Genomic DNA, 15,266 nt, shown 5'->3' with positions numbered 1-15,266 from the left:
ATTATAGTATTGTGAGAAGTTTTTTATTTACTTACAGTATTATAGTATTGTGAGAAGTTTTTTATTTACTTACAGTTTTATAGTATTGTGAGAAGTTTTTTTTATTTACTTACAGTATTATAGTATTGTAAGAAATTTTAAAGCTTAGATTCACATCGCACTTGTTTCTAACTGTCTGATATAAACGGCGTAACTCTGACATTCGAAAATATAAAAAGTAGGTAAATTGCATCATTTTTCATTTCATTTTATTTTTTTACGTTCTCTAGAAGTAAATGTTTAACTTTGATAATATATTAGAAAACTGAGCATCGATTAATGATCTCGGGTGATATCAACTATGTTATAGTATAACAATATTATCTTCATCACTTTACAGGACAACCACTGCCTAAGGATCAAACTTCTTGGAGATTGCTATTACTGCGTTAGTGGACTTCCCGAGCCCAGGTCAGATCATGCTCAGTGTTGCGTGGAGATGGGACTAGACATGATCGACGCTATAGCGTATGTAGTGCCATCTGACGGCTTAATGTTTTAATTCTTGATGCACTCATGTATGAGATTCAATGGTTGAACCAGTTAATTTACGATGCAGTAGATTAGAACAGTATTCCAAGCCTCGTATTCTACAATAATATAAAGTAAGATAATATGTCATAATTCCTAATCTTTGTTTTTGTGCAAAGTATTCCATAATAAAAACAGATTATCTTAGAATTGAGGAAAAAAGGCAATTGTACGTTTCATAAAAACTTCATTTATTAACGACCATGGTTTCGTCAGTAAAGTTTCTTATTTTCAATTATAGAAATGTTTACTGTTCTAGATACTTCTAGCTCCAAGGGACGATGTGCCACTTTTAAAAGCATGCTATTGTTAAACCACTTAAAATCAGCACTTAAAAGAATAATAATAAATCGATTTTGATCTTGACAAACCGACTGGCAAATCTCACGAGTTTTGTCGATCAATAGGCGTGACATGGCTTGGTGATTAAGGTGCTCTACTCGCAACCTATAGGTCGTGGGTTTCGAATCCCCGTCCCACCAAACATGCTCGCCCTTTCAGCCGTGGGGGCGTTATAATGTAACAATCAATCTCACTATTCGTTGGTAAAAGAGTAGCTCAAGAGTTGGTGATGACTAGCTGCCTTCCCTCTAGTCTTTCACTGCTAAATTAGGGACGGCTAGCGCAGACAGCCCTCGTGTAGCTTTGTGCAAAATGTACAAAAAACAAAAACTTTCCTATTGATTTCTCTTGGTTACCCCAACGATCCTTTGTGTTCTAGCAGTCTCATTCCATCTGGGCGTTTATTCTACTAAATTGAGGGAAGGAAATCAATCATCAGTACCGTCGCATGTAAAGTTACTCTTAACTGAATATTGAAACTAACTGTCACGTTTATAACACCCCTTAGCTGAAATTGCAGAGTATGCTGAGCAGCAGATCGCGGCTTGAGCCCCGGATCTTTTGATCAGCAGCTTTGAATGAAACCAACTAAGCCACGCCCAACCCTGTGTACACTAGATAATGCTGTAATCTACTGAAAAAACAAACAAACAAACAACGTAATTTTCAGCATAAAAAACGTTCCGTTGTTCGTAATTATAGAAATACTTTTCAAATTACTCAGCTAGCCAAGTTTTCTTTCGTGACAACCCATTATTTTCTTTCTGATGTACTGTTATGGATCGCATTTAAGCCTTAAGATTTTATAATTAAGTTATATAAACTAAAATAAATGTTTAATTTGGAAATAATTCGGGACGAATATCTCTGGTTTTGCAAAGCGTGCTGAAAACAAACTCTTAAATTATTTTAAACTGTGTTTGCTCGTATTTGTGTTTTTATAAATATATATTACCAGGAATTATCAAAATTTAGAACTGAATTACTCAGCGATGACGTCGTAAAATTATTTTGAGCTTACTTTGGACTAGCCACGAAATTTATACCTCAAACATTTAACAAATATTTACCCAAAATGTGAATGTGAATTCTATCAAGAATACTACTTTGCTTGAATTGTGTGATTACTAAAATTTAAAACTGGTCATTAATTCTCCAGTGGGAACTGAAACTCGAATATTACATTTAAGAATTAATTTATCACCATCTCTTAAAAACAGTGTTTTCAATGGGTTGTTATTAAATAAAGATATTGCCCAAGAGGACGCCTTAGAGCAATAGTCCAACTAAGTGTTTTGAGAAACGTAAGAGGCAGCTTTAACTAAAGTTTTTGGCTTGTTTATGCGGCCCTTACAGCTGTGATTTATGTGAAAGCTGTTAAACAAACTAAAAAAGTGAAATGGATTGTTAAAGGAAGCCGCTCAGAAATGTCGTCTACTTTTTTGTTTGTGTTAATAGGATTGCTCCTTCGTTTGTTGTTGTCAAACGATAAATAAGTTCCTGTTCCAAATGCTCGCCAACGGATATGTATTTCTAAATTACTAGAGAAATAAATTTAAAAAGAGCGCGCGCTTAGTCACACTCTGGAGACAGCGAAAATGCACAGGGAAGGTATCTCTTTCTGAAAAGTTTAAATTATCCAGAAGAATGGCCAATTTAGATTAATAAATTGTTTCATATGGCGTTGAACTGGTTAATTCATTTATCGATATTTCTTTATTAAGCCTAATGACAACTTACGACGATATCGCCATTTATTTCTTAAGCCTATTGGTATGTAACAACGTTATAGCCATTTCTCTATTAAGCCTAATTGATTTCTTTGTTAAGCCTATAGGTAACTAACAACATCCATTTTACCAGTAGAGGTTAACAAACGATGTAAGTGCTAAGAATACACATAAACCAAAATTATGTTCTGTTCACACCATTATCAGTTATTTGTAGTTTAGGTTTACGGTTTCTGTTTTGTTTTATTTTTTTGTCTTGTTTTTGCCCATTGGTCGTGGGGATTTAACCCCCTGAAGCTTACCGCTGAGAAATTACGGAACGCGTAACTTAGAAGCAAAAATTTTATATGCTTTCGTAGTTCACAACAAAAGGTATTGATTACGTCTACCAATATTATATTCACAGCAAGTTTTCACACTTTATAAACTCTGTAAAGCCTTTGTGAATGTAATTTCTGAAAAAAGTAAACATTCTTTTATTTATGATATGATAGTTAAATGATGTGTAAAAAGTTATATTACTAAATGCCATTTTTTTATTTCTTGTAAGTTACCCAGTAATGATGTCATAAAATTATTTTGAAGCTAGCCTTGGATTAGCCACAAAATTTATACCCCAAACATCTAAAAAAAAAATACCCAAAATGAGAATGGGAATTTCAAGTTTATTAAAACTTTTATATCTCAAATAATTTCATAAGTGTATTAGTTCCACAAATGTAGGTGTCTATCATATAAGTAATTGAGTACAGTTTCTTTGTTTCACCTGTCCCGAAGCTGATCTCATGAGAATTAATATTCTTAACGTACAGAATGATAAAAAAATCTGTGCGTGTGTTGTGAAGACAATATAAAGGTATCTTTTCTCCCACGATCTGTTTTGTGAATGTGAAATTTTGTTGTTTGTCCGCGACCTCCTCGCACAGTTTTGGAGTTAGCCCTCAACCAGAATGGTATGATAGAGTATAAATTTTCAGAGTCACTTGAACCCGAATCTAAAACTGAATTTTATTTTACCTCCTCCCACTCCTCGGGATCCTATGGACGCCATGTGTGAAACTATGTTCGTACCCCCACTTCCAGCAAGTGGGACCAAACGTGGTCACGTCGGGTACCACTGGGTTTGATTTCGTGTACAGATTCCAGTTGGGGTAGATATAGAAGTAATTGAGGATAATGGAGACAGAAAGATGCTTTCAGACTGATAAACTATTTAAGATATTTCGTGTAATTGTTTGACAGCTTTGCTTTTTTACACTCGCTGCTAAGTTGATGGAATTAGTCCCTGAAAAACTAAGAAAATTAGTTAATAAATAAAATAGCTAAATTTAATCAGCAAAAAGCACCGGTGGCTCAGAGGTAGGTATGAATACTATAATAATAAAAATCAAGTGTTGATACCCATGGTGGGTACAGCACAAATAGACCATTGTGTGTCTTTGTGCTTGAGAATCTGGAAACAAAATGTAAGCTATTTTTATTAAACAATTACAACAGCTATGTCAGGATCTGTGTAAGAATAACAGTGCTATTCAGGTGTAGCTTTTCCTCCTGAAACAGCCTAGCATAGCCGGATGGTGGGAGCTCGATCGATACTCGCCACAGAGCATGCTCGCCCTTTCAGCTATGGGGGCGTTATATCGTGTCGGTCAATTCTACTATTCGTTGGTAAAGAGTAGCTCAATAGTTGGCGGCAGGCGGTGTTGACTAGCTAGCTGCTTTCCCTTTAGTCTATCCCTTTACAATTAGAGACGGCTAATGCAAATAGCTCTCGAGTAGCTTTGGTGAAATTCAACAAGAAACAAACAAAACTCCACCTGAATGAGTTTAGACAAAGTCTCAAATCGATTAATTTCTCTAACATGGGATTACTGTAATTTGGTTTTAGTCCGTCTTTGGGTATTAGTGTTTCACAAGTCTAAAGTAGTATATTTCAAATTAGCTTGTATGTCTAAGTCAAATAGACCAAATTGTGGGTTGTTGTTGTTGTTGTTTTCTGTTTTCTGACATACTTCGAAGGATAAGGCCAAAGTTTTTATACTTAGTTTCCATCTAAGTGAAGTATTATAGCTTGTTTGTTTCAGGATTTGACGCAAAGCTACACAGTGGCTGTCTGCGCAAAACGTCTCTAATTTTGAACCAATGACTAGAGGGAAGTAACCATCGAGCAGCACCCGCGTATAAGATGCCGTTCCAATCGAGAATTCCAATTCCGTCTAGGTTTCTCTGATTTAAAATTATATCAGTTTCAATTGTATTATTTTAAAAGAAAACTGATGCTATACATGTATATATATATATATACGTATTAAATGAAAAAACACATGTTTGTATTTCTAAGATTTCGAAGACTCGGAAATGTTCGGCTACAAAAAACTCAAAATATTAAAACATAAACCAGAAAGTCCACAATTTGATAATGTTTTTAATACGATTTGTGAACTTTTATTGGCTGATATACTCTATGTATTATCTAACCCTAAGATGTCATTTCAAGTTGTTAAGAATTTTAGCAAAAAAAAAATATACTTTAATGATACTTTAGTAATCCAGTAATTACGCTCTTTATTTTTTACTCGAAAACTCAGTGTTCTATTTTCTATTTTCCCATTATAACAGATCAGTAGTGGAGACTACGGACGTTCAATTGAACATGCGCGTTGGAATCCATACTGGTCGAGTACTCTGTGGTGTCTTAGGCTTGAGAAAATGGCAGTATGATGTATGGAGTAATGATGTTACATTAGCTAATAACATGGAGGCTGGGGGAGAACCTGGGTAGGCTTTTGGTTTATTCTAGTTTTGTTATTCGTCAACCTGAAGACTGTAATATTCGTATTTGCTCAATCAGTTTTCAGCTTTATCTGTTGTACGAGTTTATATGTTTACAGAGCCTTACGTAGCTCAAGAAGCGATCGGTTTTATCCATATTAATTATATTCAAATGATAAAAGTTTATTCGTTTCCCCATTTTTTATATCCTATTTTGATAACAGTTAGTAGGTTGATACTTCTTGATAAGAAGTACTTTGAGTTTGATTCACAAAACGAGGTAACTTTTTCAGCATTGGATAAGGAAAACGATGGGAATTAAAAATAAAGGTAAAATATCTCACAATTTTTCACAACTGCTTTGAGATTTTTTTCTTCGTTAAGAATCCATAAGTTCCACAATTCAAAGTAATTCTTGAAATACATATTAATAAAATAATTATTCATATAAAAGGTTTTTATGTTTACATAAGTATTCAATAATAATCTGTTCTAAATATTTAGATTAATGAAATATCAAGTTATAAACAATGAAATTCTTACAAAACAAATGGTAACTTTTAGAATTTTGTTTCAATGATTTCTAAAATTAAAAAGAAAAAGAGATGAAAAATATATTTAATTTAAATTTTCAGATTCTGATAGATGGATAGACAAATAAAATGTACAATGTCTGTGTGGAGACGATAGTACATAAGAATAAAATCACAACCAGACATTAATATTTGGAAAAAAACTGTTATTCAAACATATTCTCGGTTAAACCACTCAGTTTGGACAATAACTTACAAACATCCGCTTAATAAAGTCTAAACCTATCTTATTTGAAATACGTCGAATCTATTGTAACACAAGAGACTGCATATCGAAATAATATGTCTCTCAAGTTTTGAATAATACGGACTGTTCCAAACATAACCTTTGCTGTTTAGGCGTCTGCGTTCAGAAAATCAGTGAAAACAATGGAGTGAAACTTTGTGTGAAGACCAGTTTGACCATTCAAACATCACGTGAGAATAACGTCTGAATGATTAAGCATATTTTTGAAAAGGAAAGCATATCATATAAGACTTTTAGTGTGAAAAAAATAAATAAAGCACATTTTTTAAATTTGTATGATTTTACTTTTAGTGTGAAAAAAATAAATAAAGCACATTTTTTAAATTTGTATGATTTTATACTAATTCATACTTCAAAGCGTTCAACGTTTGAGTATCATGTTTAAGATGAAAGAGGTGAAGCTGAATTTTCTAGAACTTAAAACCATGTTTATTCGAGATATCAAAATGTTACAAGGATTTCTCTCACATTTTCTCGTTCACAGGCGGGTTCACATCACCCAAGCCACACTGGATTTTCTACGAAGTGAATACGAAGTAGTGCCAGGTTATGGAGGCAGCCGGAACTCCTACTTAAGGGAGCAAAATATCCAAACCTACTTTATCATCCCACCTCCTTCACGAAGAAAGGCAAGCTGTGATTATTGTGCATACTTGTTTCTCATCCCATGAAGCAGAAGCGTCGCTAGGCACTGGGCACACGAGGCCTGTGCCCCGATGCTACTTGACACTACCCCCGAGAATCAGAATAGAAAACCATCATCGTTATCATACTGAAATGCCGAAAATTCCCGCGTCTATAGGCCCGAGTCCAGAATCTTTGGCCCGGCATGGCCAGGTGGTTAGGGCACTCGAATCGCAATCTGAGGGTCGCGGATTCAAATCTCCGTCCCACCAAACATGCTCGCCCTTTCAGCCGTGGGGACGTTATAATGTGACGGTCAATCCCACTATTCGTTGGTAAAAGAGTAGCCCAAGAGTTGGCGGTTGTGGTAATAACTAGCTGCCTTCCCTCTAGTCTTACACTGCTAAATTAGGGACGGCTAGTTCAGATAGCCCTCGTATAGCTTTGCGCGAAATTAAAAAAAAACAAACAAACCAGAATCTTTTTAAATATCTAGTGACGTCTCTGCTATGCAAGAATTAACTTAAGGTAACCTTATCAGACCATTAATAAGATTCTCAGCGAAGTCCTAGGTTAACTAAGATAATGTTTTTATATTCAAAACGAGGAAAAAAATATCTGTACACCTACAAGAAATCTGAAGCTATATTAGATTTACAGGACCACTATTAGTGAATGGAAATACTAAATAAGGCGGTAATGTTTTCGAAAGTAGATTTACAATAGTTTTTACCTTTATTGGCTTACTTTTCTGTCTCTCCGTGTTTCTCCCAGATGCAAGCTGACTCTGTCAAGAACTACTAACTAAGCCTGTACTATTAGCATCTCGACCGCATGCCACTGCCTCGTCGAGATGCCACTTTGTTCTTCCTCTGCGAAACCCCCGTCTCACCAAACATGCTCGCCCTTTCAGCCGTGGGGGCGTTATAATTTTACGGTCAATCCCACTATTCGTTGGTAAAAGAGTAGCCCAAGAGTTGGCGGTGAGTGGTGACAACTAGCTCTGAATTAGGGACGGCTAGCGCAGATAGCCCTCGTGTAGCTTTGCGCGTAATACGAAAACAAACAAACTTCTGCGAAACCAGTAATATAGGGCCAGTAACAAGAGACGTTGTAACCAACACTATCAGTCTTAGTGTGATCTAATGTTAAACAAAGTAACCATCAGTATTTATAATCATACTCGTAATTATCGTTTGCAAGGAAAAATTATTATATTTACCACTGTTTAAAATTTCCTGTCTAGTGCAATGCGAATAAATGTTTTTTTTCTATATTTCTGAATAAATATCAATTCATAATTATTTTGTTAATAATATCTACAATATATGAAACAACATTAAGTCAGAATTGAATTTAAATCCTTGTTTAATGAGAGGACCACAAACTTTTGAGTTCTTTTCACGTATTTCGTTTGTTTTTCAGATGTTTCTACTCAAAACGTTACAAGTGCGCCACCTAAGGGGACCAGGAGGCAAAAGGAAGTTGTCCTTTAAGAATGTATCTAATGTGGTACTTCAACTGATACACTCTATCAAGTTTAACGTGGATGTTCCGTTCTCGAATATAACTGCTGCTCAGCCACAGGCTGAAAAACCGGTGGTGAAAAAGGTGTCTTACTATTCTATATCTATTCGTAAGATAAATAAAACAATAGAATTAACAACAATGTTTGTAAGTGTAACAAACAGTTACTAATTATGTATAATCATTTTATGGAAAGTGTAACAAGCTGTTACTAAGGTATGTATAATACTTTTATGGAAAGTGTAACAAGCTGTTACTAAGGTATGTATAATAATTTTATGGAAAGTGTAACAAGCTGTTACTAAGGTATGTATAATAATTTAATGGAAAGTGTAACAAGCTGTTACTAAGGTATGTATAATAATTTTATGGAAAGTGTAACAAGCTGTTACTGAGGTATGTATAATAATTTTATGGAAAGTGTAACAAGCTGTTACTAAGGTATGTATAATAATTTTATGGAAAGTGTAACAAGTTGTTACTAAGGTATGTATAATAATTTTATGGAAAGTGTAACAAGCTGTGAGTAAGGTATGTATAATAATTTTATGGAAAGTGTAACAAGCTGTTACTAAGGTATATATAATAATTTAATGGAAAGTGTAACAAGCTGTTACTAAGGTATGTATAATAATTTAATGGAAAGTGTAACAAGCTGTTACTAAGGTATGTATAATAATTTTATGGAAAGTGTAACAAGCTGTTACTAAGGTATATATAATAATTTTCTGGAAAGATTATTCATGCATTTAACTTTTTATTTCATTGCTGTTGCAGATATTTTTCTAACTAATCTGTTGTTTTTTTACAACAACTTCAGTAATGCAGGTGAATCTTCTAAGGACTTTTTATACCATACAGAGATTTGGAATAGTTCGTTGCTTTGGTCTAGTGAAAAGCATACCATAGAGACCGCAAAGTTGGCCATCTTTTAACTTTTGACAGGTGTAGTCCGGAGAAGATCTAATGTTACTACAACAATCTCTACAACCATATTTAAAGTATACCACATTACAGTCAACTTGAATCAAAATAGTTGTCAGTAAATGCCTCTAATGCTCTATGGAAGATAAGATCTAAGTGTAACAAACAAGCAAATAAGTTTCCAGTAAATACGTATTTTAATAACAGATACAAAAAAACACATAGTGTAGACAACGTTATTCTAATAATAAAAATATATATAAAAAATCCTGTTCTAACACGTCTGAACAAAGCTCTGTAGTGGTAAATAACCTTAAAATACTGGGGGAAGCAAAGAATCAAGATATTGTCACTTTAAATATATTTCACTGCCTCGTGTTCTTCAAGTAACATAATTAAAATTTATGTATAAGTGATTTAGAAGTTTTTGTTTCTTTGTCAGATGTTAGAACTTTCTTTTGAGTGTATGTAAAAGCAAAAATCTAGCTTATATGTGTTATAGTCTAAAACGATTACTAGTATTTTTACACTTAAGCAGAAAAAAAAATAAGTCTCAAAACTAGAGAAGTATTTTTTGATATTTACAGCATTAACTACTGTTTACTGTTGTTTTTTATTACAGCCAAAGATGACAGATATGTTTCGAAAACCTTTCAAAAGGAGGTGGGTATTCTTGTTCTTATCCCACGAATGTCACTACAGACCCTTACTACAATTTCAATTAGTTGAAATTACATTATCAATATTATATATAACTTTCTTAATTCTACAATTTTAGATAATGTTGTTGCAGAGGGATTCTATATTAAAACAAGGGGGAATCCTCAATAGCCGCGGCGCTTGAAATTCTTTTAGATAGGATTAGAGTAAATTAATCTATGAGACCTTTTATTTGTTTTTATTTTTATTGGCTATATTTTTGTGCGCCGGCAATACAAAGCGTGGGGCCCGCGTATACCCGTATACTCTAACGGCCTACCCTCAAATTGAAATTCTTTTAAACAGGATTAGAGTAAATTAATCTATGAGACCTTGGGCGTGGTAAAATACACTAGTAGAAAGGGTTTAACCTCCCGAGTCCAAAACTGTAATTAGATCTTAAATTGGTCAAGAGATAATGGAGCTACGAGCTAAAAGTTTTTATTTAAGAAGAAAAAAAATCAGCCGTTCTATGAGCCGCTATGCCGCTGCTGAAAACCATTAGAAATTATGCGAATATATGAACATACTACGTATGTCACAGAACTGTAAAGTGAAGAGATTGAAAAATTATTTCACCTTATGAAATCGAAAAGACTGCTAACACACGAGGTTTTTTTTTCTTGAGAGCTATTACGCTGTCACGATTGTTTGATTCATAATAATCAGGACGGGCGTAACCTACGACTAGCATTGCTCGGACTGTGAATCTGAGGATTCATGATTCGTGTCTCATTGTTGCAAAAATGCTCTTCGTGCTTTGGGACTGTGTTTGCCCTATTCTGTTAGACAAAAGTTGACAGTGGGCACTGATGACTATTAATCTACATGTAGTTTATCAATTCAAAATTAGAAACTGTTACGCGCAAACTTCTAAAACAAACAAACTTACCAATTTAACATATATATATAAATGTTCGTACAATTTAGATAAATATACATCATTGGAAGTAACTATGGAAATTATGAATGAGATGTGTATAAAAAGTTAAATATTATGGATTTCTCCCCTTATTTTATATGGAATTGAAATGCAGCAGACTACATTCACACGTTGATAGTTTGTAATATGATTGATTGCCATCAAACAAATTGCACAGTGCTACTCCAGCATAATGCCTATAACAAAAAGAACAACAAGCAGTCATAATTTTCTCAACAGTAGTGTTAAAAAAGCACTCATTGACGTCAAGACTGAAATGACTCGTGTGGATAAAAAAATGTGTGGTGCAAGCTATTGCATGTGACAGATTGGAGCGAAATATTATGTTTCGTTAGGAACTTGAAATAGTAGTGCTAATACTAGACGCGGTCCAATTAGAAAGGACTAACTCTAAAAAAACATTGATGTTAAAAGTAGGGATGCACGGGTAGTAAAATTTGACCGAATGCCGGGTCCTGGTACCTGGTCACTAAGCTTCGGCCGGGACCGAGTTCTCCTCCCCCCCCCCCAAAAAAAACAATATACACAAAAATTAGAAACAAAAGCAAAATTAACGTTTATTACATTTAACCGACTAATCACCAACAGAACATTCAAGTTTTACTTTCAACTTTCAATGCCTAGCCCCAACTTCTCAAACCCTAACCCCTATTGTTCTCAAAAACCCCCACCTTCTCCTGAAATTCACTTCTCAAGCCATGCCTGTTATTAACCCCTATTGTTCTCTAAATCTACGACTTTTTTTTTAACTTTACCCAATTATTGACTGTAACTTTCAGTACCGCGTTAGTTGTCACAAAGATTAGGGCTAAGATGCCTAACTTCGAATATCTGGCCGGGTACTCGTGCATCCCTAGTTAAAAGTAATTCCTGGTATTTTCTTTACTTGGTAAGCGACAATCCAATACAGATATTGCCAATGACAACGTAAGTAAATGTGTGAATGTTATTTTCAGAATAGTATGATACACTTGAGCACGAACTGATTGTATTAATGATAAATTAGTCATTTGAGTGCAATTACGCATTGAGTGTGAACTACTATGTTTGTGTATCGCCTGTGCGTTATCATAAATATTTATTTGTTTGTTTGTTTGTTTGAAGTTAAGCACAAAGCTACACAAAGGGCTATCTGTGCTCTGCCCACCCACTTTGCCACTGAGTCATTGAGGAATTTAATATTGTATATTCAAAGGTTAAAATAAATGTAAATATAAATATTTAAATAATTTTTTCAAATATCCATATAGAATTTTCTCCATTTTTTTAAATGAGTTACAATCGTATTCATTGGGCTAATCTTGTAGAGTTTCATGGTTACTATATATGTATATAAACTAAAATCGTCACAGCAAAATGCATATACAAAAGTGTAGACATGTTAATCTAATCATTCAAAAAAACGTGTAATGTTAAAAGTTTTGCTGGATAAAGAGGCGAGTTTTCCGAATTCCAAATTTTATTGTTGTTGTTTTTGGTGTTCGTTTTTTTTTTAAACTATATTATTAAATTCCTAATGTTTTTCATTTCGACCTGTAATTCAGTTTGTAGGGACGCTAAGGTTTTATTTAGCAAAGTGTAAGAATACATATTTTAGGATACAAGCTGAGATTTGAACACATTTTTTCTCAGTGAGAGAAACCTGTTGAGAAGAGCAGATAGACTTCCCTGTATAAAAAAAAATTATGATCCCTGATGAACGGAATTCCAATGAAGATAAACTCCTGAGTGTGTTTCCTTACAAAAAACAAACAAACAGAAGTGTGAATTCTACTGTTTATTTTTTGAACTAAAACTTTTAAAACTTAAAGCTTCCCATTAACTTTATTTTCGAAAGTAAACTTAACGTTGGGATAAATTACCTCCAAATTTGAAAAAAAAAAACTATAAAAACACGAAAAATCGAAATTCTTCAATTTTTTGACAGAAGCTTCTAATAAGAAGTAATAACATAAGAAGTAAGTTCTACCTGATGATTTGTTTAGTTCAAAGGAAAAGCAGAAAACTTGATAAATTATTAAATGTCAATGTAAAGATGGGAAAAAATGATGCTCAGTAAATCTTTATAAAAGCTTGAAGATTGAATAAAGAACGCCACAGTGTTCAGAATTATACCTTTGTTCTGACAACTAAATGCTTTATCTTCATGAACAGAAATATAAGGGATAAAAAAGTGTAGAAGGTCTGTAAGAAGAAGGTGCCTAGCATTTAGACATTTGCCGAGAGCCATCTTAAGCTCCCACGTTGTCATGTCGCTGGAGAATAGCAGCCTTGCATTGTCGAGTTTAACGTGTATAACACTGATGTTAAAAATGCAAAATACATATATATAAATATATATACATGTAATGTTCTGCTTGAGCTGTGGATCAATCGTACATTCTCCTTCGTTTGTATTTGTGTCTGTTCTCGAACACTCCGGCCTCAAATCCTTTTCTATAAGTATTGAAAACTTGAGAACAAAGATCTAACATTTTTTTCCTGTTTCACCCCTTCTTTCGGAAAAGATGAAAATGTTTCACAGTCGTAATTCATTTAGTGTCACAAAAACCTTTCCTTAAAGATTAAACTTAACAGAAAACTTACTGGAAAAGAAGAAAATGTTTCACAGTTGAAATTCATTTAGTTTCCTTTTTTTTTCCTGTTTCACCCCTTATTTCGGAAAAGATGAAAATGTTTCACAGTCGAAATTCATTTAGTGTCACAAAAACATGTCCTTAAAGATTAAACTTAACAGAAAACTTACTGGAAAAGATGCTTGTTTTACAACATGTTATGGCAATGGTTGTTATAAAAAAATAAAGATTATAGAAACAAGCTTCTATGTTCTATTTTAATGGTAAAATGGTCTGCGCGGGGCAGACGGGGCAATGCCTGGGGGGGGGGAGGCTGGACTGGTCTTTTTTTCTGAGAAAAGGGGCCCAGGGGCAAAGAAATGCTTGTTCTGCCACTGTTTCGAGCTGTTCATAAGCTATGAAAACGAGATATACAAACTTTTCCAGATCAGGTTAAAAATAAAAATTTGAACTAGATATGACGTTACAAAAATGAATCTTATTTATTTATTTTATAGAAACAATGCGAAACGCGATATTTAGATACTGCGATTGCTCATGATAACTGGGGGTTCGTTAGCTTTTTCGTAATTTTTCCACACACCCCTATGAAAGCGTATATATAAAATGACGAAGTTTTTAAAGAGATGTCATACATTAGTCACTATAAGTAGGGTACTGGAAACAGAAGAAAGGTGTTTAAATCCTTAAGAATTTCCAAGGTTGCTGCTGGTCAATATTTTATTTATTGATAGCAAATTACGTTCGTTTGACATTTTTGGAAAAGCGTGAACGAATTCTCCCCCCCCCCTCACCCTGCAACGTACATTTTGAATGCGCATGAAAATTTTTAAGGACCCTTAAGAGCTTAGGCTGATTCCTAGTATTATGTTTGTCTCTTTCAACGGTCCGGCATGGCCAGGTGGCTAGGGAGCTTGACTCGCAACCTGAGGGTCACGGGTTCGAATCCCCGTCCCACCAAACATACTCACCCTTTCAGCCGCGGAGGCGTTATAATTGTGACGGTCAATCCCACTATTCGTTAGTAATAGAGTAGCCCAAAAGTTGGCGGTGGGTGGTGATGACTAGCTGCCTCCCCTCTAGTCTTTCACTGCTAAATTAGGAACGGCTAGCGCAGATAGCCCTCGTGTAGCTTTGCGCAAAATTCAAACAAACAAACAATGTGCTCTTTTCGAACATGCAAAACAAAGAAAGTGATCTTATAACAAACAAACATCAGATAAAATATTCAAAAAATTAATACCGCAAAACCTCCTTTCTTCAGACACTCTGCTGATTATCATCAACCAACCAATCGAGTCAACAAGTATTTGGCACAGGCCATTGAAGCCAGAAGCGTGGACATGGAAAAAGCCACACATGTGAATGTTGTCACGCTTTGTTTCAAAGACAAACGAAAGGAAATGCAGGTACAATCTATTGTTCTGTATTAATTTTTTCGTCATTTAAATTATATAGTTATGAGCATTTCTTTAGCTTTCTAAGATAAAAAAAGAAAACACTTTTAAAACGAAAACCTTTAGCGTTTGCTTATACAAAATACGTATTGTTAGTTTTTGAAATTAAAATGTCAAAAAGTGACACTTGAACTTTGCTATATCTTCTTGAAATCAGGGAAATAATAGCCCCCCCCCCAAAAAAATATTTATTTCAAATTTTCATTCTTTGTTATAATTGGCCAAAAAAGAGTATTTCAAATTCATCTGTATATGAATGTTA

The 15,266-nt window shown here is 34.2% G+C and overlaps 1 protein-coding gene across 1 annotated transcript in view; it reads left to right on the top strand.

The window, feature by feature from the left end:
* LOC106462092 (Ca(2+)/calmodulin-responsive adenylate cyclase-like) overlaps nucleotides 1-15,266 on the top strand; it is a gene marked incomplete at its 5' end in the record, with an annotated part of 86,126 nt that overhangs the window by 44,995 nt on the left and 25,865 nt on the right. Inside the window, 6 exons of the mRNA XM_013921977.2 lie at nucleotides 380-507; nucleotides 5,262-5,420; nucleotides 6,739-6,883; nucleotides 8,304-8,489; nucleotides 9,952-9,992; nucleotides 14,812-14,956. Coding sequence (XP_013777431.1) covers nucleotides 380-507; nucleotides 5,262-5,420; nucleotides 6,739-6,883; nucleotides 8,304-8,489; nucleotides 9,952-9,992; nucleotides 14,812-14,956 — 804 coding nt within the window. The remainder of the gene's footprint in view (nucleotides 1-379; nucleotides 508-5,261; nucleotides 5,421-6,738; nucleotides 6,884-8,303; nucleotides 8,490-9,951; nucleotides 9,993-14,811; nucleotides 14,957-15,266) is intronic.

The sequence above is a fragment of the Limulus polyphemus genome, unplaced genomic scaffold (assembly GCF_000517525.1).
Source record: "Limulus polyphemus unplaced genomic scaffold, Limulus_polyphemus-2.1.2 Scaffold1091, whole genome shotgun sequence".
NCBI lineage: Eukaryota > Metazoa > Arthropoda > Merostomata > Xiphosura > Limulidae > Limulus > Limulus polyphemus.
The sequence above is the reverse complement of the archived record's forward strand: the minus strand, read 5'-3'. Positions and strand labels throughout refer to the sequence as shown.